The sequence below is a fragment of the Hypoxylon trugodes genome (assembly GCF_022578975.1).
Source record: "Hypoxylon trugodes strain CBS 135444 unplaced genomic scaffold F4822scaffold_1, whole genome shotgun sequence".
Lineage (NCBI taxonomy): Eukaryota > Fungi > Ascomycota > Sordariomycetes > Xylariales > Hypoxylaceae > Hypoxylon > Hypoxylon trugodes.
In genome coordinates this window covers 2,852,909-2,873,580 of record NW_026250016.1, presented here as the reverse complement: position 1 = coordinate 2,873,580, position 20,672 = coordinate 2,852,909, and the positions used below count along the sequence as shown (strand labels likewise).

The 20,672-nt window shown below is 47.3% G+C and overlaps 6 protein-coding genes across 6 annotated transcripts; 4 read left to right on the top strand and 2 right to left on the bottom strand.

Annotated features, from left to right (window-relative positions):
• Positions 1-2,782: 2,782 nt before the first annotated feature.
• F4822DRAFT_424380 (uncharacterized protein) lies at positions 2,783-3,880 on the top strand (the record flags this gene model as incomplete). Its single annotated transcript, XM_051460135.1, has 2 exons — positions 2,783-2,812; positions 2,867-3,880. 2 exons carry the CDS (start codon positions 2,783-2,785, stop codon positions 3,878-3,880), a joined length of 1,044 nt encoding a protein of 347 aa, XP_051319691.1.
• A 1,603-nt stretch (positions 3,881-5,483) lies between these two features.
• Positions 5,484-7,183, bottom strand: F4822DRAFT_386368 (uncharacterized protein). The gene has a single exon (XM_051456708.1). The coding sequence runs from the start codon at positions 6,857-6,859 to the stop codon at positions 6,011-6,013; it is 849 nt and encodes a 282-aa protein (XP_051319690.1). The 5' UTR covers positions 6,860-7,183; the 3' UTR covers positions 5,484-6,010.
• Positions 7,184-9,069: 1,886 nt separating this feature from the next.
• On the top strand, positions 9,070-12,230 carry F4822DRAFT_29718 (uncharacterized protein). The gene is made up of 4 exons (XM_051455130.1): positions 9,070-9,651; positions 9,715-9,810; positions 9,888-12,013; positions 12,073-12,230. Exons 1-4 carry the CDS (start codon positions 9,193-9,195, stop codon positions 12,113-12,115), a joined length of 2,724 nt encoding a protein of 907 aa, XP_051319689.1. The 5' UTR covers positions 9,070-9,192; the 3' UTR covers positions 12,116-12,230.
• A 918-nt stretch (positions 12,231-13,148) lies between these two features.
• On the bottom strand, positions 13,149-15,547 carry F4822DRAFT_386366 (uncharacterized protein). The gene is made up of 2 exons (XM_051456707.1): positions 14,828-15,547; positions 13,149-14,774 (listed from the first exon to the last, which is right to left on the bottom strand). Exons 1-2 carry the CDS (start codon positions 15,162-15,164, stop codon positions 13,618-13,620), a joined length of 1,494 nt encoding a protein of 497 aa, XP_051319688.1. The 5' UTR covers positions 15,165-15,547; the 3' UTR covers positions 13,149-13,617.
• An 843-nt stretch (positions 15,548-16,390) lies between these two features.
• F4822DRAFT_386363 (uncharacterized protein) lies at positions 16,391-18,774 on the top strand. Its single transcript, XM_051456706.1, has 3 exons — positions 16,391-16,711; positions 16,866-17,878; positions 17,930-18,774. Exons 1-3 carry the CDS (start codon positions 16,709-16,711, stop codon positions 18,675-18,677), a joined length of 1,764 nt encoding a protein of 587 aa, XP_051319687.1. The 5' UTR covers positions 16,391-16,708; the 3' UTR covers positions 18,678-18,774.
• A 715-nt stretch (positions 18,775-19,489) lies between these two features.
• F4822DRAFT_435785 (eukaryotic translation initiation factor 6) lies at positions 19,490-20,394 on the top strand (the record flags this gene model as incomplete). Its single annotated transcript, XM_051462238.1, has 3 exons — positions 19,490-19,524; positions 19,609-19,767; positions 19,848-20,394. 3 exons carry the CDS (start codon positions 19,490-19,492, stop codon positions 20,392-20,394), a joined length of 741 nt encoding a protein of 246 aa, XP_051319686.1.
• Between the last annotated feature and the right edge of the window lie 278 nt (positions 20,395-20,672).

Below are 20,672 nucleotides of genomic sequence, written 5' to 3'. Positions count from 1 at the left end.
TAACAGAATATCCGGTATCCTCATATTATACGTCAAGTATCTTACCGATCAACATAATCCATCACTAGCCAAAGATCGAGGATTTAAAAGAAAAAAGAAAATCAGTGCTAAAGGTCGGTACAGCGACAGAGCGGGAACAGCAAGGGAACCGAACAAGATACCTGCCTAGTAAACATGGCGGGTTGTAGCCATCAACAGCCACCTAATCAAGTGAACATGGGGGGTTGAAGCACCTAGCCGCATTATCGTCATAGGCGTCGCGCAAGCTCGTACGCACTATTCAAACCCGGGTCTGCAGCATCGAACCAATCGATATTAAATGCGGTACAGCATATTCGTGAGATGGTTGTGATGGTTGCAACCAGGGACTAAAGAATAGTCGCCTTGAAAGATGACCTTCGGCATACGTAATGGCGTCAAACCCCCAAACACCATTTTATACTAGCAGACCGGCGTGCTAAGAAATACAATCGAATTCAATCAATGTCTCTTGTCGTGTCAAGATCAACGTCGGGGATCTTTGCCATGCGAGCAATGACCGGTTCTATCTGAGTGGGTGGGTCCCCCTATGAGGAATTGCCAACTCATTATGCATAGAACAGAGCCTGAAGTTGAGGCAAGGAAAAAGGCGGTATGGGGGTGTCGGGAGCGGTATACATATATATAAAAAGCCTGGCGTCCGAAGCTACGCAATTCCTGGGTTGTAGAACGCTGGAGTTTTACTCCGCGAAATGGTTGCATTTCAATTCTTCGGATCGAAAGAAGAAAAACATAAACCGAAAAAATGAAGGGAAAAAAATTAAATATAAATGCACGAAGCGTTATTTTATAGTCCAAAATGGACAAAAGCCGATCCCCCTTGCGGCTCGCGGCTCGTCGCTCGTCATATGTGACGAACACTTGATCTGTGCTTGTCGCTAAGCGTGGGAATGCTCTGGGAGACCTTCATTAGCGACTGCGATTGGCGAGATGTCAGCGACCGTCAACCAGTCAAGCGGCCTTCTACGAGGCCCGCTACTGAGCGAGCAAGACGGTTAAGCTTAACGAGCCAGCGGAGAAGCAGGGAAGGATGGCCAATGAGATTTCGAACCCTCCTCATTCTAGACACAATGCACTTTGGTCGTACGGGAGCTAATGGGATTCTCAGTTCAATGCTTATGATGCTTATGCCATTTCGTTGTCTTTTCGATCACATTACTTTCGCCCGTTGGGCCCATCTCGTTATTGATGGCCTCTTTGGCGGTGTAGAATACTGCTAGCAGAGAATTGCGATGATGGTGGTGTGGGCATTGACCTCTAAGAGGAAGGGCAAGATTCAATGTTCCTCAATTCTTACCAGACCAATGCAAGAGAGCCTAGTCAGGCGACCCGATTTGTCTAAGTGGTCAGCGGGATTGGCTTACAACCAACGGCATGGATGTATTGCGCACCTGCAAGCGGGAGAAAGCTGCATATTGTCAGTCCAGTCACCTCTCAGGTCGAAATCGTGATGGTTGCAATGGTTATGCACGATACTTCCTAATGGCATATATTCTCAGCATATGACCTGCTGGCTAGCAACGGCGGCACTGCACCACCACCTGCGCGTCTCGCAAGCTCACATCTTCTCTGCTTGTGCTCTTGCATGGGCCAAGGTGAACCAGAAAAGCCTCCGAACCCAGATCCGGGGATGTGTGCGGGCCAGCCTCTTTAGAGCCTAACAATTCTACCGATCACTTTTATCTATCTCGATCTAGTGCCGCAGTCCACGACTCGTGCGTCGCAAATGGACTCGTCTGGAATTGCGCACCAGTATCGAGGAGATAAACAACACAGGAAGAAAAGAGGAAGGGATCCAACAGTTGAGAGTTAAGAGTGGGTGTGAGTGGGTTTGACTAAAGTGAGGGAAAGAAAGGAATATTCGACATCAGCACCTCGTCGCTATTGAAAAAAAGGCGACTTTCTTATTTTTACCGGTTTTGTTCTATTGCATAACATAGTTGGGGTCCTGCAAGAGGGCGCCCGCTTGCTTGCTGGGTGGCTGCTTTTTTATTTTTATTATTATTATTTTCCCTATCTAACAAAGACAGGCTAGGGGAGGGGGGAGAAAAAAAAAGACCAGCTCCGTGTTAACAATCTTATTATTATTGTTTTTTTTTTTCGCCCGCTCTCAGATGTACCCATCCGGAAGTACCCAAGGAGGCCCTGGTAACAACCACAGAATTGCTACCACCACCACCACCTTGTTCCACCGCGCTACCCTTGTAGACGCAACGCAACCTAAGAGGATCGCCGCGCACATTCTCTCAACGACCACGGCTCATACTCCCTCGCTTGTACAACTTTACTTACTCAACTGAGACACACGCTCGCTTTCACTCCTCGGTTCACTTTGAGCCTAAGACGCGCGCTTGGCTCGTCCTCTTTATTTTTTTGCGCGCGTCTCTCTATCCTCTTGCGATACTCCCACACCCTCCCTTACCCTCTGGGAATCCCGGCGCCACTACATACAACCACCCTGTCCTGCTACCTACGCTACCTGCCTACCTACCTAATCCTATCTGGAGTTCACTCAGCCCATCGCTGTCACCTCATGGCCTAGATTCTTGAGCATAACAGGCTTCCGTTGCGATTCACATCAATATCGTCTCAGCGGCGTCTACCTGCCACCGGTTGCTTTCGAGTATCGCCTTCCATCATTTCTTGTTTTCAAATGACTTACTCGCAGCTCTGCTGGCATACCCCTTGTCTTCCCTTCCCCTCCCCTCCTCATCTTTGCCGCTGTCAGACTTAGCCGACCACCATGGATACTACGTTTTCGGACGACGAGAAGGTAATAAAATGTGACTGTCCCTGGCTCTTCCTAACTAATATTTGACTATTGTAGCGGTACATCCTAGGTGAAATGATCAAAAATAGTACCATAGACGTTCCGACTCTCGTCGAGTTTATCAAGGCTCACCAGGTCAGGCCAGACTGGATGATGATGCAACTTCCTAGTGGTGCGTATTCGAGGACCGCATTTTCCGAGTATATCCCCCTAATGAAAGCAGGCCGTAATATGAATCAGTGCTATAATGCAGCTGAGATCATGTTCCAGACTAAACTACCAGAGCCGGACTTCAGAAATGTTAAGCGCAAATCTATGAGCGACCTAGTCGAACCGCCTACGAAAAGACAAGCGATGATGGTTCCTATCGAACCTCCCATAGCGCCAGCGCGCATTATTCAGCCCCGGCCCCCTCCAAATGGCTATCCCCCGTCCGTACCCGTCAGTATTAGTCCGCCTGTAACATCGACGGGAAAGAAACGTGGCCGGCCTTCCAAGGCAGATAAGGAAGCTCAAGCACGCGCAGTCTACTCGCGGCTAAATGATTATACGCCCATTACACCAGCCCCTCTAGCTCCAATCGCCATTCAACCCCAACGCGAATACGCATCTTCTCCAGGATACGAGATTTCCAGCAATCCAAACGATCAGAGGTCCAAGAAACGCGGAGGTTTCGGTCCAATCGATAGCCCACAACACGCGAGTAGCTCGTTCCCTCTGCAATCACCCGCGTCAACGACAGATACGCCTCGAGCTCTACCGGAACCTCTTGATCAAGTAGAGAGAGCTACTCTATCTCCTCGCGATCGAGGTTCGGTTGCGATGGATTCGCGATCGCCACCACTTCTACCGCATATGCAACACCAAGATTCCTCCCAGGCACTTCCTCCTTTACAGCCTCGAACGCAGCCTCCACCTCCATTTACGCATTCGCCACGAACGTCGCACACCTATGAGCCCCATCGTAATATTGACCCTATATTCCCGGATAGAGATAGGACGAGACACATGCCGGATCAGCTAAAAGAACCTCCCCCCACTCCAGTAACCACGGTAGCGAATCGGGGTTAGAAGAAGGCTGTAACATATTAGACGACCAGCCTGGTCATGCGATATCATAATTCATTACTGGTGTCCCGGCTTCATAGAGGGCTGCTTCAGGAGGCTCTTTTCCCTTTGGTTAACGCTTCGAGGGGATTAACAATATCCCCTTTTGTATCGGCTTACGTGTACGTGTTTAAGAGACATCGGATTCTACTTTACGGAATACCCATACGGCTACATTTTCTCTTCTTTCCAACCTTAGGCGGCGGTTATTTATGGCACTTTCGAAATGCTACATCGCCAGCTGTATTATTTTCCCTCCTCCCATTCCTAAAGAATGAGCAAGTTTCGTCGACCGAGCCATACTTCGGCAGCCCTCCATTCTAACGGCGTCTAGGCATTTAGACATTTGGGATTAGATGGGCCTTTTTTTCTCTTACTTCGCAGCATTTACTGGCGCAATCCTGTTGCTGGAGGCGCAGGATCACGATTTTACGCTCCGGGCGGGTGGCAATTTTATCTTATTCCATGTACGATTTTCTGGTGGGCGTTCTTGGTTGTATGGCGGGTTAGGATAAGGGGATGGTGGTTACGATACGTATATGTAAGGCAGGACCGGCCACGTGTAGGTTTAAGGGTTAGGTATGGATGAAATAGCCAATAGCAAAAAGAATCTATTGTTGAAAGATGTGTCAAAGGTGCGATTCACGTTGGAAACACGCAACTTGCATTAAGCCAAGACGCTCTAAATCACGACATCTAAATCGAACGTGTTTTAACTCGATTCTACCCTGGTTCTTTCGATCGAAACTTAATGGCCATACATCGATTTCGCATAGTTTCTAAAGCGTTTGTCCGAGGTGTCACAAAACAACCTGAACCCTCGGGGCAAAACAAGATTCACGTTGACAATGCTAAACTTTGTGTAGCTCTATAGAGCACAACCATCCACAATAAACATTGATAAGATGAGGTATATTCTTCATGCTATTAGACAACCAAGGTTGTCTATATCGCGATGTTACTAAGACTATCGACATAAATGGCGCCTCCAATTCGCAGGTGCGATATTAAGGCCTGTGTCACGAGTAGTAAGATTTAATATAAGACTGACCAATAGGATGCCGCCGAACCTCGAGACGGAAGACATTTTGCAACGCTGTGATAGGTCGGATTCTTGCACCGTCGTCCGCGCTTGATTCGACCGGATGCGTTTAATCTATCTATAGTGGATGAACTATCAGGTTAGTCTTGCTTTATAAAGTGGCTTTCTTTCATTGGGTCTCAAGTACTTAGGTACAATATTGTACATGTATTGGAAGGCCTCCAATAATTCGAAGGTTATAGATATTTGTAGTTTTCTATACTACCGTCTACAGTTTAAGTTATACCTGTTAGGACAAACTACTAAAAACAGTAGCCCACTCCAGTGCAGACAGTTAAGGCCTTAAGCCAGGAACTTTGTACACACGTGTAGACGTGCCACTTATCTTGAGATACTACAGGTTTCCCATGAGCCCTTCACGCGATGGCATCCAATACTCAAGTGAGGTTCCTAGCCTTAAAGTGATAATACGAAGAAACTCAGATATGCACGTTCTATTCTACTGTCAATCTTTCTCTTAGTAAGTTGGTGGCTTGAATATGGCTGAATTTATAAATAAGCATAAACCTATAATCTGGGTGGTTCAAAAAAAAAAAACTATTTATAATTTCAAGCCCGTAAGTTCGGCTGAAACAAGCGGCCTAAACTTAAGAGGCTAGCTGAAAACATTCGAGCTTTGGTCGTGGGGGCCGTCCCGTGACGTCGTACATTTCATATGACTGATAGTATTATTGCAATTTAAGCCCGTTTGTGGCTGGAAGTGTCTTACGGTAATACCGGTTTAGTCTTCAAATGCCAATACTATTACTGACATGCCCTACCTAGTTCCTACTAACCCTCCCTCCCCTTTCCAATTAAATATAGCAATTGTCGATACCTACAGATATACAATCCAAAAGCATGCTTAATCGCTACCCTCTTCCGAATCGTGGCGTTATAGGTAGTATACGATCACTCCAGAATCCCGATAGTGCTCATATCGAATATGGGAACTTTGGGATGAATGATATCCGGTGCTCGTTTGTAGCCGTAGAGAAGTGGCGGATGATGTCTCAATCATCATCCGAAGACGCATCATCTTGAGGTCTTGAGCGCTTCTTATTATTCCTTAGAGCCGGCGCAACATCTTCATCCTTTCGGACGAAAACGTAACTTCTCGCAGCCCGATCCTCGCCCTTCCAGCCACCGCTCGCCTCTCCGTCTTTGTTTTTTATAACTCCGAGGGTTCTAGCATGATGGTAGCCCGGGTATGCACTCGCTTGAAATTTGAAACTGCGCTGGACCTGGAGCCCGGTATGACGCCCAAGATCTCTTATATTCCATAGCGTATACGGCTCTCCTTCGAAAAGCGTGACAATTATTGATCCACCCGGAGCTAAGGACGGTATAGCGTGCTTGAAGAATTCGACTAGTAACTCTTGATTATACCGGACCTGGCGGTTGACATCGGTGCTCTTACCGCCAACATGCGGGAAATTAAAGAGTATCCGATCCATGACTCCAACAGCGTCCTTGCCTTTCTTGTCTAGGAACGGAGCCATCTTAGTAGCATCAATGTTGTACACCACCTTACTGCCCTCGGCTTCAATCTTGGCAATGTTCTCCGGCACATGCGGATACTTCTCTACCAATTCCTCGAGGTTCTTCTCTAGAACTGTAGCCGTCACATCCGCGCAGTAATGGTGCTCTACCAATGATGCCGCAAAGCTGAGATCTCCATCACCGATCAGCAGGATCCGGTCTTCGGGTGCGAACGGTATCGTGGGTTCTTCGTGCTGCGGTTGCGACTGCTTCTTCTTTTGAGGTTTCGATTGTGGTTGTGCCTGCGTTTCCTTGTGCGACTTCTGATTCCTAGCGCTAGGTTTGGGCGCATTATGCGCAACCTTCCGCCGTTTCCCCATACCTCCCTTTCCCTAACTCTACTATACCCTACTCTACTCTCTTGGCTGCGACCCTACCAGCGGCGCATGATGTCGCTCTCCGTGGCCAAGACTCCGTAGAAATAATTGGAGTCTTCCTTCACCGGTGTGGTCGTTGTGCGACGTATCGAAAACAGGGAAATGGCGAAACGGAAGGGGATTTGTCTCGTGGTTTAGGATCAGATGATGGGGCGGCGACGGTGAAGAGAGAAAAAAAAAAAAGATGTATGTGTGTGAGGTGATGTCGGTTGTTGCTGGAGCCTCGAATTAGATGGAAAGAAAAAATTAGTGGCTCGCAATGCTCCGTAACCGCGGGACATCCCACGTCCCCCTGCGGCTAGAGCCTAATGTTGCGGGATGATGGGCTGGGATGTTACTAGGCTTAATGTAGTAATTCCGGGGTCCTACGGGACAGGGGGTTTCTAGCCAATGAAAACTTAGATTGATCAAGTACATATGCTACACGTGTAAAAGTACGGGAAGATGTATGTAGGTGCAGGTAGCTGCATGTACATTGAAGAAATTTCCTTTTTCGTACTTCTATTGAATGTAAATTTGTACCTTGCACTGTATTAAGTACATGCGCCGAGTTGCGCCCGGATGTACTCGGAATACCTCAAGTTGAGTAAAAATCAAGTTTATATGATTACAATGGACCATTGACTAGCCGAGTAAATAGATAGGTGAATTTTTTGATATGAATGGATGCATCCCTTGAATCTCATTTCATTCATTCTCTCCTTTGTCCTCGTAGGAGGGTAGCTGCATATGTAGCTGCCTGCAAGTCATGTCAATCTGCCATACATTCGTTAGTAAGCAGCTCAACAAGTAAAACGAGGAACGTCTGGAAATTGACAAACTATACTTAGTAACTACCTACATAACATCAAATCCTATGGGCGCTCTTCTCTATATGAGTAATGCTAATAACTAAAAAGAATAGTAACTGCACTTGACGCGGAAAGATCGGATGTTATACGAAAACAACTATTGAAAGTAAACCGTGTAGGCGCAGAGGTATTCCACTCATCTAGTCATATGGCACTTCTGATTTTTTATTATATTATGTAGCTTCATAGCAGAAAATCAAAGTTAGGAAAGCATCAAGGACATGGCTTAAACGTGTAAGGCAAGCACGCTTGTATATTATTATTTTACTGGGATGTGGCGTCTTTCTTCAGCGCAAGGGGGCGCTGTAATGCGCTCTAAGTAGCGTATATAGGTACATACATTGCTAGCTGCCTCCTATAAATGATGTACCTAGGTACCTACCTTGATTAGCCACTGTGTTAGATGGACTGTTTTCTTTCGATTTTTCATTGATCTCAATTTAAGCATTTACAAATCTAATAGTTCGACTGTGTAGTTCAGTAATTTTATCCTTAATCACTGTCAAGTTCGAAGCATTGCAGCTGAATTAGGCTTAGTAAGTTCAGTTGCTTGCTTTGGGAACCTGAAATTTTGGTGCAAGTTGTCGGAAAAGTACCTAAGTACCCGACTTGTCCAGGTCACGGATGCGGACTAGCGATTTCTCCGGACCAATCAGAATTGGTTTAGCACAGTTTAGAGGACCACTTGCGACTAGACAGCGCATGGACTTGACTGTATCGGGAAGTCTAACAGTGCACTGTCCTGGTTGACCAGTGGCCAGTCTCCAGTCTCCAGCGCCTGTCTTTAATTGTGCTGGCCGAGAAAATCTCAAGGTGATATTAGAGTGTGAGCCTTCGATTTGTCCCTATTACCACGACTCTCTCACCTTAGAGAATAGTACGAGCACCGCTGGAGGGGCAGGTTCATTAACTTCGATGGTTGATTTCTCTAATGAACCATTCTTTTTTCTTCGGCGCAGTACTTGGTTAAATATTTTGTCTCCAGTCTCATCATCTTTTGCCCATCCTTTTTTTTTTCTTTGCCTACCGCGAACAACAGACGGAGACAGATACTTGACTGACACGCCAAAAAAAACTTACACCTACCCTCATTTATCCCACAGTCACTTCTTTCCCAATACTAATTTTTCTTGCGCTTCACACGTTAGTTCATTGGGAGACAGATCTTTTTTTCCCTAGCTACTGCTACGACTAATAATCTGATCTTTCTTTTACGAAGCGTGCCGCGTCTGTATTTTTTCTTTCTTCCGTGTAATCCACTACTACCACCGGATTTCACGCAACCTCTCTACCTTACACATAATCCCACAACTTTTACACGTCTTTATTCCTCGATTCCTCTATCGATACCTCATTCTACTTAAATCACCCTGCTATTCATTACCCGACTTGAATGATTAATTACACTCGTACTTTCTCGTCATAATGGATAGCACTCCACAGGCTGCTCAATCCCCGGCAGCAAGCCCTGCCAAGGGAAAAGCTCCTGCCCCCAAGAAAACGTCTGGAAAGGGCGTTACCAAGAAAACCTCAAAGAAGCCTGCTCCTAAGAAGGGAGTAGCGAAGAAGGGTCCGAAGAAGGTGTACAATGATTCCTTCACACAAGCGGCCTATGAGCGCCAAGTGGAGCTGAAAGAGCTCTATAAACAAGTCGCCATGGCAGTCAGACCAGCTCTTGACGAGATAGCCGACCGGAACGTCAAGAAGTTAACAGAAGATCTTGGAGCACACAAACAAGTGCCAGAGTACGACGTTCTGCAAGACCAACTAGATAACCAACTTAAGCAGGTCATTGAAGATGCTGAGAAACATCACGACCTACGAGTTAGAATTCTGGAGCATGGCTACGAACTGGAAAACGATCGAATTGCAAAGTGCTTCATGGTATGTATTATCTTCCTCGATACTAATTTTTTATTTAATACACTTACTAACACTATTCGTTAGGATTCGTTCAACTATGAGACTGAGGAATTCTACGATGGTGCCCTAAACCGCACTAGCATTGTGACTGAACTCCGTCGTGAAGGTCATCCACTTGACGTAAGTTGATTATTCCCTGGTGCCTTCCTTCTCTTCTTTCCTATCTTTTCAACAACAATTCTAATCATCCCTCACAGACTCCCGACCTCACGTATTCTTACGTTAGGGAGATCCCTCATGTCTCATTCCTTGGCCCATCGGACAAGCCTGGCACTCCCATCAATCGCAAGGCTAAGCCTACGACTAAGCGAAAGACGGAGGATCAGCCAGACGGACAGGCTGCTTCTAAGAAGCCTCGACGTACTGGTGGCTTACTTGCTTCGGAGATGCAACCAGACGGGGTATCCGAGTCTAATGCACCATCCCCGACGCCAGCCGAAGAACAAGAATCCGCGCCTGGGTTTAGCAAACACATCCCGGATCTACCTTCCGGCGCGTCTGATCCCGATGCATACGGAGTTAGAAGTGTCAACCGACGGGTTAAGGAACCTAATAATCGATTCATCATCCCGCCCTTATTCTCATGGGATGACAAGGAGATCGGATTCCGAGACTCAACCAATGATTCAACTAGATTGGCTACCGGTCGTTCCCGAGGTATATTCATTGATACACCAAACTCCAGCACCTGGCATATCGACCACACTGTCAAAGATTATGACTCCCGCGGCTTTAACGATGATACCTTAGATCCCGAAATCGTAAAGAAGCACGGCCTACACCCGAAGTTGGGAATATTCCTACCTACTTCTACGAATGAGTCAGAGCCACCCGATGGGCGTGTTGATGGGACTCGGCCTGTGGTCGTCGTACCGGATGCGATCACTACTCACCATGCGTCCCGCACAGTCCGATCTATGAAAATGGACCTCATGCTTAAGGAGGACCGCATCAAGAACGCCATGTCGGAGATGCTCGGCGATTTCTGCGAAAAGGGCGACATCGATCCAGAAGATATAACTAACGACGAAATCCGTGATCGTGAACGCGAAGCAGTTGAAAGACAGGCTGCTCCTTCGGATGAAAGTGTAGACCATGTGAAATCAGAACAGGCTTCACTGACAGAGGCCCATAACTCCTTCCTTCACGAACGTGTCGACCTCCTCCTGCTAGCCGCCGCGAGCTCGGAAGCTGAAGTATCGAGCCTTCCTGCACCTGGTCCTCGACCATCGCGCCCGTATGATGCGGTGCGAGACGTATTCACAAATGCAGAGCCAGCTCCTATGCACCCAGAACTTCAGCATATAGAGCCCGACGTCTTTAAACTCAACCTTCTCGCGCAAGCAGCCGAAAGAGCCCCTAGGCTGCTGGAGAAAAAGGTACCAGTAATGAACGACTCTTCTATGATCGATCCCCGTCTTCTTGGCACACAGCCCCCCGCGCCGCCCAATGCGTTCCTTCAAACCGCGTTGAACCCCTCGTCAACATTTACGAATATCGCGCCAGCCCCAGTTGCTCAGATGGAAACAACGCAACAAACTACGCCCGCTAGGAACCCTTTCACTACCCGAAATAACGTAGTGACAAATACTATAGCAGCGGATGGTTTTCTACCACCCCTTCGACCCAATAGGTCGGACGGCCTAGGAAAGGGACCGAACCTAGCTCAAGCCCAACAGTCTCCCCTCCCTCTGACACACCATCCTCAGGATCTTGGTTCTCCACATGGGCCGATCCGCACAAATTCGGGTAGCTTCTTCCCTCCGGCGCCATCGCGACCCTACCATCAGGGATTCTCCTTCCACGACCAGGGTTTAATGGCGATGTCCATGCAGCAAAGCCCTCATATTCCCGGACCCGGTATGATGCCGAACCAACCCCCACTACCGCATCATATGTCCGCATATCCTCCCGTCATGTCGCCTCCCGTACCAGGCCAATCATACCTAGCCTCGGTACCGCCGCATATTGAGCCCCCTGCACCTTCAGTATCGCCACCTGGCCCATCTATGATGACGCCCTCGTCACCTGTACACACACCTCGCCAGAGAAACTCGGTGTCATCCAATGGTAACGGATCTGGAAAATATCGCAGGATTGCGGCAGCACCCGTTCCCCACAATCGTCCTTGGCAATCTAATGGCGGCAGTGAACTACGACTCGCCCACTACGATCACAAGGAGGCGATCAAAGACTATAGGGCGAACGAACCTCCCCCGCGAACTGGGCCTACGACGATCAGAGGTTGGAACGTGAACAATGTTTCGAAAGGACGCAATAGAGGCGTCAAGAAGGAGGATTCCGAAGAGAAGGAATCTCCAAAGTAGGTCTTGAAAGATAACTCTTTCTAGGGCTGTCGCATTGACATTTGTCACTTCACAGCATGATATCGCCATACATCGGCAAGTGGAATGCGTCCGTATGAATTCGAGGCGGCCGCGTCGAACAGAGTCTTATATATCGACGGACTCATGCGTTGTTTATTGCATGACTATAATTACATCGAGAGGTCTATCGTTAGACCGAATCATTTACGATTTTAAAGAACATCCACACCGGGAAGGCAATGAAGCATAGCGAGGAAGATGCATCGCCGGTCTCGGTTTATTACGATTTACATTCACCTTACGTCTCACATCATAATGCCATACCCTAATGAACCGCCATTACTCATTGAACTCGTTTTCATCACTTGGTACCCAGCATAGCGTGTCTCAGGCAGCATTTGGACAGGCGGGGATGTTTCTGATTTATTTTTATTTTTTCTTTCGACCTTTTCATCGGGATTTGAGCAACCCAGGCGAACAAAAAATTCTGCATGGACATTGGAGTTTAGGAAATCTTCGTCGGTTCTTGTTTTTGATTTTTCTTTTTTTTCTTCGCATACTATGGATGTGCTACGGCACGGCCGACGAAGCGAGGGTGGTTGTTTTTGATTTTTTTTTTCCATGCGCCGCGGTGGATGAGATGAGCGCATGGGCGGATGGAAGGAAGGGCATAGCGAGTTGCATGGATACCCACTAGGTCTACACAGAGGCAGGTGAGGAGGTCGTTTGTTTATATTGTCGACATGTTCCCCCTGGTCTGAGGAACAGAAGGGGCGCGAGACGAGGCGGGGACTGCGGTTGTGATATAAAGGGAGCTACGAGAAGAGAATCGTAGCTGGGTCTAGTTCAGCAGCGATGATAGAGAACTAGACCCTAGAAAGTAAATATTGCACATAAGTCATCAGTGATCTAACTTTTGGTATTATGACGTGATTCGTTTAGTAGTCCTTTACGCTAAATATGCCTTGCCAGTGTAGAGATTTAATATTTTCCCACCTTTAGGTTATCTTATATGGAGATTTTAGCTCTATTCGTAGTTAACAGCAATCAATTCTCGCATGTGTTCAATTGTAGTGGATTTTCACCAGGCGAATGTGATACTCAAAATATCAACTCATCGTACAACACAAGTTTAAGCATAGTATCTCGTGAATCATCTATGAGTAGGTAGTTGTGTACTGTACAACGTCCTTCCATGCGGCTCTTCTCTAGCTATTGATTTCGCAAAGCATCATGAACATAGCAGCAGAAGAAAAAAAAAACAATTAAAAGTGAAGAAATTGAAAAACATTCAAAACACCGTAAACTCATTATTTCACACACTTCCGCATCGAGGGTATTTCCCCATCTGCTCTGAACTGTCTCTCCTGTTCTGTCTTTTTGTGACCTCTCCAACCCCCAACGAATCTTCCTTAAATCAAGCTCCTTAGCAAACAATTAAACGGCAAAACAATCAAAAGAAATGGCTATGCCTAACCCCGAGATACGGATCGACGCACTCTTTTTGAAGCAAGATAACGCCTGAGATTCCTATCCGACCGACCGCATGTGTATGTGTCCAACAATGGAGAAACCCTTTCTAGATCACGCACGCATAGTATTACACCCCACCGGTTCCCATCATCATAGTAGTCTGATCCATTGGAAGTATCTGTGAAGGATCGACTTGGCCTATCGGCACCATAGCCGGAGTCGAAATCTCTAATTGAGCCCTACCGAGGAGACCTTCCGGATGGAGAGGATAGACCTCGGCTTCCATCTTATCTCCGTCGAAAACGACCATGTTTTGAATTGGCTGTTGGCCTTGACCGCGCACGTTGATTACATCCTGGGCTAGCTGCCCGCCAAGAATCGCAGTTACTGGCGCGATCTCACAGCCAATATTTTGCAAAAAGCTGCGGAGGAAATCGGATCGAAGTGTTTCGGCCGGAAGAGAGAGCAATTGATGGTTGTGTGTGGCTGACCTGGTAAACGCCTCTAGGTCTTGTTTGTTGTTCCCCGGATAGCGGTCATTATGAGTTTGCTGGAAGCCCCAGAGCGCACGCAAGCAAGACAGAGTTGGTGTAACAGCCTTGAGGCGACGTTTAGACTTAGTGTACTCGGCTGGCAGTAAGCTGGTCTCTGATGCGAGATCCCATGTTGAGTATAATTCGCGCTTTTGGACCTTCTCAATAGTTTTGCCACCCTCTTTTTGACTCTCTACTTTAATTATACTCCGAGTCCGTGTCTCCGGACCTATGATTGTCGGCACATTGGACTTATCACGCTGCAGGACGTAGTCATGTTCGATCAAGTCGCAAAAAATATAACCATAGAAACCATAAGTGCCGGCAGCGTAGAAATGGCGATTGTGAAGACGTGTGGCAGTATTGATGAAGGCGAGAAGGGTGGGGCTAAGATCTGTGGCAATGACGATATCAAAACCGCCGAAGAACGATGCGCCTTTGGTCATGATACTTCCGGAGTCGGCAATGACCTTGACCCGGGGATTCAACTTCTGAATTCGACCAACAGCCGCCTCAGCGCGACTTTGGCCTATGTTTTCTTCCGAGAGAAAGAATTGAGCGCCTAAGTCCGCTTCAGTGACAATTTGGTCGTCGATGATGGTGAGAGAGCCGATTCCTGCTAAGACGAGGTTCTTGGCAATTTCGTTTGCCAGAGCTTTCATAGTAATAAGAACGATATTGGCGCTTTGGATCTTTTGTTGCGCCTCCATACCCCACAACCGCAGTTGGCGGTCGTAAAGGGCGATATCATCTAATCATAGTATTAGTAAGTGATCCGATTAAGTGAACAAGATCCGTCATTACCTGCACTCAAGCCATGTCCGTTTGACGGCTGGGCAGCCGAGTTATCAAGGCCGGCGACATGAGAAGGTATTGGCATGCCGGGAGTGGCAAACGCCCCGTTGTTATAAACAGTTTGTTGTAGCGCGGCAAATGTATCATCTGGATTCGGAAAGACAGGTAAACCGTTGCCTGCAATAGGATTTTCAGGTGGTAGGGACAACCCTGGGATTGCTAAAGGTTGTGTTTGCTGTCCGGCAGTCTTGCCATCTTGAATCGGTTGATTCGTCTCGGGAGCTGCTACGTCACCTTGCACTGGCTGCTGGTCCGAGGTGGCGGCGGATTGGTCTTGGGTCTCCATTTCTGATGAGCTCGAGAATCTGAGTCGTCAAGGGGTCGTAAAAATGAGGGGACGATGAATTGAAGAGACGTGATTTTGTTGAGGATGAGATTGAAAAAATACTATGTTGTCCTCAACGTGGGTGCTGAAAAAATGATGCAGCTGAATAACGTGTGAGGGTGAGGCGCGTGCGTGATGTGAGGACGCTTAGATGCCTAGGTATCTACTTCTGGGACAGTTTCTAAATTTGTCTTTTTAATTATTAGGAAAGGGTATTGGGGAATTGTGGGATATGTCTCTCAAGAAGCTGATGATAATAACCACCTCGCCCTCGCCCGCGTCGCCGTGTTTATGTGTCCTAATCGTATTTTGTTGGTAATGGAATGAATGTGACTGAGGCAGGTTTGATGTGATGAGCCAGCCTCGTTCTTCACTTTTAGGGCATTCTAGATATTTTAGGTGCCTACCTAGGTACATTACCATGCCGTACCGCACCTACCTAGGTACTCTACGTAACACTATGGGTGTGTAACACGCATTAGGTAAATTGATCTTGGTTGCGCCTGCCTTACCCAGATAGATGAATAAGCTCGGCTAAGATCGAGTGGATCTAAGTACTTAGGTAGATACCCCCCATGAACCTCTTTTCTAATTTGATAAATACATATGTAAGGTGGTGCACACCTACATCATCATGCCTTGGATACGATATTTGTACGATGGGTATCTGCCTTCATATGTATATATGTACTTGGATACTTCAGGAGTAAAAATAACTCCTGGGTTGATAAACATTACTTAAGAGGCGGAAGAGGGATGTATGTTGCTAGTCGGTGGATAAGTTTGTAGGTGAACTCGGAAACCCGATTTTCTTGGTAAATCATGATTGGCACCATGGCACCATTGCTTGAAAGAGATTGAAAGGCTACACGAAGGGGTGTCACAGGTTCCCAAGATACAGCTGAAAGTGCGAAGCAGGTAACCCTGCAATTGCATGTACGTAGGATGTACCTAGGATATGTATGGTACAATTGATAGTGGGCGGTGGGCTTCAATGGGCGGATAATCCCATGTTAAAGAGGTACTTGATTTGGTGCTTAGATACGATAGAATTAGTACGAGCGCAAAGTATGTCTTAGCAAATTCATTTTATGTCTTCCATTAGTTCTTACTAAAAGTACAGTATGTACCTACTTTCAACGTTTGACCCCGCCTAAACTTAAAGAACTGGCCTACCCGCTTCGAACCTTGGAACATTGAACTCACCCAATGCCCTTTCACACCACATCCCGCGCAGCCATTTCCTAATTCCTATTCCCATGGGATTTCCTATTCAAATCTTCCAACTACAATTCATTGACCTCTCTCCACTTCGCCAACCTCGTCAACTTTAACATCTCTAATATACACCCGTTGAGGTTCAGCTCATTCCGTAGACAATTCATCGTTACATTTCCGACAACCGCCTCGTTGTCCTGCTTGGCTTGATTACATCGGCCGCCATCTGGCTTGCTGATGTGTGATCTATTCTTTGACGCCCACGCCTAGACCCTTTGCGTCTCTTAATGGTGAGTGTCAGCTTTGCCTGGTTCGCATCGCGATCATCAGGTATAGCTTTCATTTACTTTTGTTGGAAGCCGAATCATCAATTCGCAGCTTTATCCGTGGTCCTTGGCAACTTGGTATCGTTTCGGTTGTACTAATCATCTTACCATCGAATAGTCGGGCGATCATTCCGACCAGTCCCCTTCAAGCCCAGGACCTTTCAGCACCGCCGACGAAATAGTACGATCCATACTCGATGCTGATGCTTCCCCGTCCGAGATCAGTCCCTCCGGAGAGTTATATCGGGCTATAGAGAGGTATTATCCTTATACTCGACCTAGTAACGCACTACTCGGTAGTCGCCGGGGTCGCCTGCCTCTGAACAATTCGGCAAGCAGCAGCATGCCATTTGACCCTGCCGAGGTGCGGCAAAGATTCTCAAGAGAACCGCAAAGTTCTGACGCATCGCCTCTTTATAATCTACCCCCGTCTGCTCCTTATCTACCGCCGTTACGATCTTTGACAAGTACTCGACGACCGTCGCCCATGTCTGGTTCTGGTCTTCCAAGTGGACGGCATGCGCGAGCACGCCCAGCAGATCGCTATTCAGCAAGACTCCGAGGTGCACATGAACCTCGAAATGAAGCTGGGGAGGAAGCGGCCGAATTCTGGGAGCGTCTTGAGCCTTTTGACCGGCTTCAGCGTGGTACACGGCGCCCCGCCGCAGCACAATTACGCGATACACAATCTCCTTTTGACGAGGAACGTTCACGAGAGGATACCAATTCGCAACTACGCGCGCTCTTAGATTTCACCAATCCCGATCTTTCGTTTTCGTCACCGCCGCCACCTCCGCTACCAACAGCCCAAGATTCTACAGAGGACAACCGACGGGTCAAACGGCGCAAACTAGATTCGGATCGCCTCTCTAGCGGTTTTCAAGGTTTTCGCTATGGGAAATATGGTCAGGTGGAACCAGGTCAGTTGACTATGGAACTTGTAAGCTGTGATGGTGGCATATACTCGGATGACGGTCACCGGTATGCCGCCGAGAATATTCTCAAGAATGACCAGACAGTCTACTGTACTGAAGGCCCGAGATGTAATATTATTCTAAGGCATCAGGGCGCTACGGTCTTCACACTGAAAGAGTTGATCATCAAGGCACCTAGGTCAAATTTTACCTCTCCGTAAGTACCGTTATGCTCGTGTAGCTGCGCAGTCGCTAATGAAAATCGCAGTGTGCAGGAGGGCATGGTGTTCGTTTCGATGACTTCTGATCATCTACTAACGCGGACGGCCCAGTATCAGATTCAATACTCTTCTAGGAATTCGCCTAGGCGAATGGAGCGGGAGACACAACCGCTAGCACCTATAATGTCTATTAGGCATAATGATGACGGGACCACTATGACGCATGCGCAGATTCGAGCGAGACGTTTATATAACATTGGTATGGACGATGAAGATAACAACGTGCGAATCGCTCAGATTCCTTCTGAGTTCAACGTATCGCCGCCCCCCTTTGTGGTTACCACGGAATGCAGCGACGACGAAGCAGACGAACCAACACCGAGAGGAGAATGGCGACCGCCTAATAGAATAGGCGCGTTGCCATTTGAAAGTGAGACGAGCGACGAAGAGGGGAATATAAATGACTATTCCTTTAGTGAAGCTTATCATAGGTTACGAAGACGGCGAAATCGACCTAGCGCGGCTCTAACAGAAGCAGTAGAAGCTGCGCAAGTAGCGACACAAGAAGCCGTCCGCGCGGTGGGCGGAGAGTTGATGGTTCCGCACGCACGATTCTTCATCGAGCGTAATAAGAGCAAGTGTACCATTAAATTCGATCCTCCAGTATCTGGAAGGTTCATATTGTTAAAGATGTGGAGTCCGCATCGCGACCCGGGGGCGAATATTGATATCCAGGCGGTGGTGGCTAAAGGGTTTGCTGGACCGAGATATTTCCCATCTGTCGACGTACGATGACGGGTTTAAGAACTTATGTATCTATATGGGTCTCTCAAAGGGGGAACATTCAACAAATAATAGGTTTAATTAGCTATGCTATACGCTTACGAGTGAATCCTCGTGTTATGATATATGAACGTGAATTTAATTGTAAGTATATGATACGAAGCCATCTTATTTGATGTTTTGGCAATTTTTTGTTGCTCCTCTTCATTTCTTTCTAGGAATATCTTACTAGATGTTGAGTCATCTTTATCGTGGCGGGTCTAGTAAGGGAACAGATGAGCATGATGCTATTTTCTACTTGAAAAAGGATATCGTAAGGATACAGGTGGATGTTGTATCGCCACAGCTTCTATATACCGCATATGTCCGAAGTATAAAATGAATGCTCTGGCCACTTCATACGTATTTTCGCAATTAATACAGCATCCGTAAAAGGCAATTGGAACTCAAAGCCTCGATGACAGGATGAGTGAAAATGAATCATACTGACTAGTTCGGCGAGCTACCCCTGATTGGTCTAATTGGGGCAATGCAGACATCGGGTTGAGTCACGGCCTAGAAGCTCTATGAACTAACCGGAATGGGCAGGGTCGTCGATTCCAGTAGCCGTATGAGCCCCACCTGCATCTTTTGGATTAATACCGGTGCATTATCCCACAGTATTATCCTTATCCCATTAGCTTCAGCAAACTTCATTATCAACTTTTTTTACATTTACAACATCTAAATCCAATCCTTCTCGTACCTACTCAGGTACAGAATCTCCAACTACCGCCAAAATTCTAGCTACATCGGTGCCCGAAAACATAACCGGCGATCAAATCATGGCTGTACGAGCACAATTCGAGAACTCCAACGAGTAAGCCCCGCCATCCCATTCAGGACCCCGCCGAACAAATTTGTGTGGGCAAATTGACTTATGATGCAATTTCAACAATTATAGGGTCGGCGTCTTCGCGACACTCACCAATTCTTATGCCTTAACTGCTGTTGGCGCAAGCGAAAACTTCTACAGTGTCTTCGAGTCGGAATTACAAGATGTTATTCCCATCTGCCGAACCACGATTGCTGGCACGCGCATCATCGGCCGATTAACAGCAGGGTAAGATAGTCCGATTTTGGCGGGCTTTGTAGCCTTGCTCTGCTGTTTGCATGTTATATCTAATACCGATTTCCCTTTAGCAACCGCAAAGGACTCCTTGTACCTACCTCCACAACTGACCAAGAATTACAACACCTACGAAATTCCTTACCCGACGAGATCAAAATACAGCGAATAGAAGAGCGTCTATCCGCCTTAGGGAACGTCATAGTATCGAACGACCACATAGCTCTAGTCCATCCGGATTTAGAGCGCGAGACGGAGGAGATTATCGCAGATGTACTGGGCGTTGAGGTTTTCCGACAAACGGTCGCGGATAATGTGCTTGTTGGAAGCTACATGAGCCTTAGTAATCAAGGTGGATTGGTACACCCCAAGACCAGCATCCAGGACCAGGACGAGTTGAGCAGCTTGCTGCAAGTACCGCTTGTAGCTGGTAGTGTAAATCGGGGTAGCAATGTGGTTGGCGCGGGTATGGTCGTGAACGACTGGCTGGCTGTGACAGGATTGGACACGACAGCGACAGAATTAAGTGTCATCGAGAGTGTCTTCAGACTTGGCGAGGGCGCTGCACCGGGCAACATCGGTGGAAATCTCAAGGATACTATGGTGGAAAGTTTCTATTAAAGGAACAAATCTGGGATGGCCATGGATTTGGCTCTAAGCTGGTATTGAACATCGAAAGCACGACCTAGCATCACCAGTGCAGGCTCTACCGGAGAGAACTACACACTACATTGTTCCGAGATGGGTGTATTTAATCCTCTCTGATTGGTATTATGGGCGGCTGAATATTGACGCCAGAGTTATGATACCAAGGCAAGGTCATATTAATTAGTTATTCAATGAAGCATTCCAGCCACCATTTCTACTGATTGACTCATAGGTATGGTCGATGTCAAATG

What these genes read in the sequence shown, in the direction of transcription:
- F4822DRAFT_386368 (XM_051456708.1), bottom strand. Translation starts at nt 6,859, where the DNA reads ATGGGGAAACGGCGGAAGGTTGCGCATAATGCGCCCAAACCTAGCGCT.
- F4822DRAFT_29718 (XM_051455130.1), top strand. Translation starts at nt 9,193, where the DNA reads ATGGATAGCACTCCACAGGCTGCTCAATCCCCGGCAGCAAGCCCTGCC. An exon ending in GTGAAGGTCATCCACTTGAC is followed by an intron (nt 9,811 to 9,887) that starts GTAAGTTGATTA and finishes CATCCCTCACAG; the next exon opens with ACTCCCGACCTCACGTATTC. An exon ending in GAAGAGAAGGAATCTCCAAA is followed by an intron (nt 12,014 to 12,072) that starts GTAGGTCTTGAA and finishes GTCACTTCACAG; the next exon opens with CATGATATCGCCATACATCG.
- F4822DRAFT_386366 (XM_051456707.1), bottom strand. Translation starts at nt 15,164, where the DNA reads ATGGAGACCCAAGACCAATCCGCCGCCACCTCGGACCAGCAGCCAGTG. An exon ending in CGGACATGGCTTGAGTGCAG is followed by an intron (nt 14,775 to 14,827) that starts GTAATGACGGAT and finishes TACTATGATTAG; the next exon opens with ATGATATCGCCCTTTACGAC.
- F4822DRAFT_386363 (XM_051456706.1), top strand. An exon ending in AGGTCAAATTTTACCTCTCC is followed by an intron (nt 17,879 to 17,929) that starts GTAAGTACCGTT and finishes TGAAAATCGCAG; the next exon opens with TGTGCAGGAGGGCATGGTGT.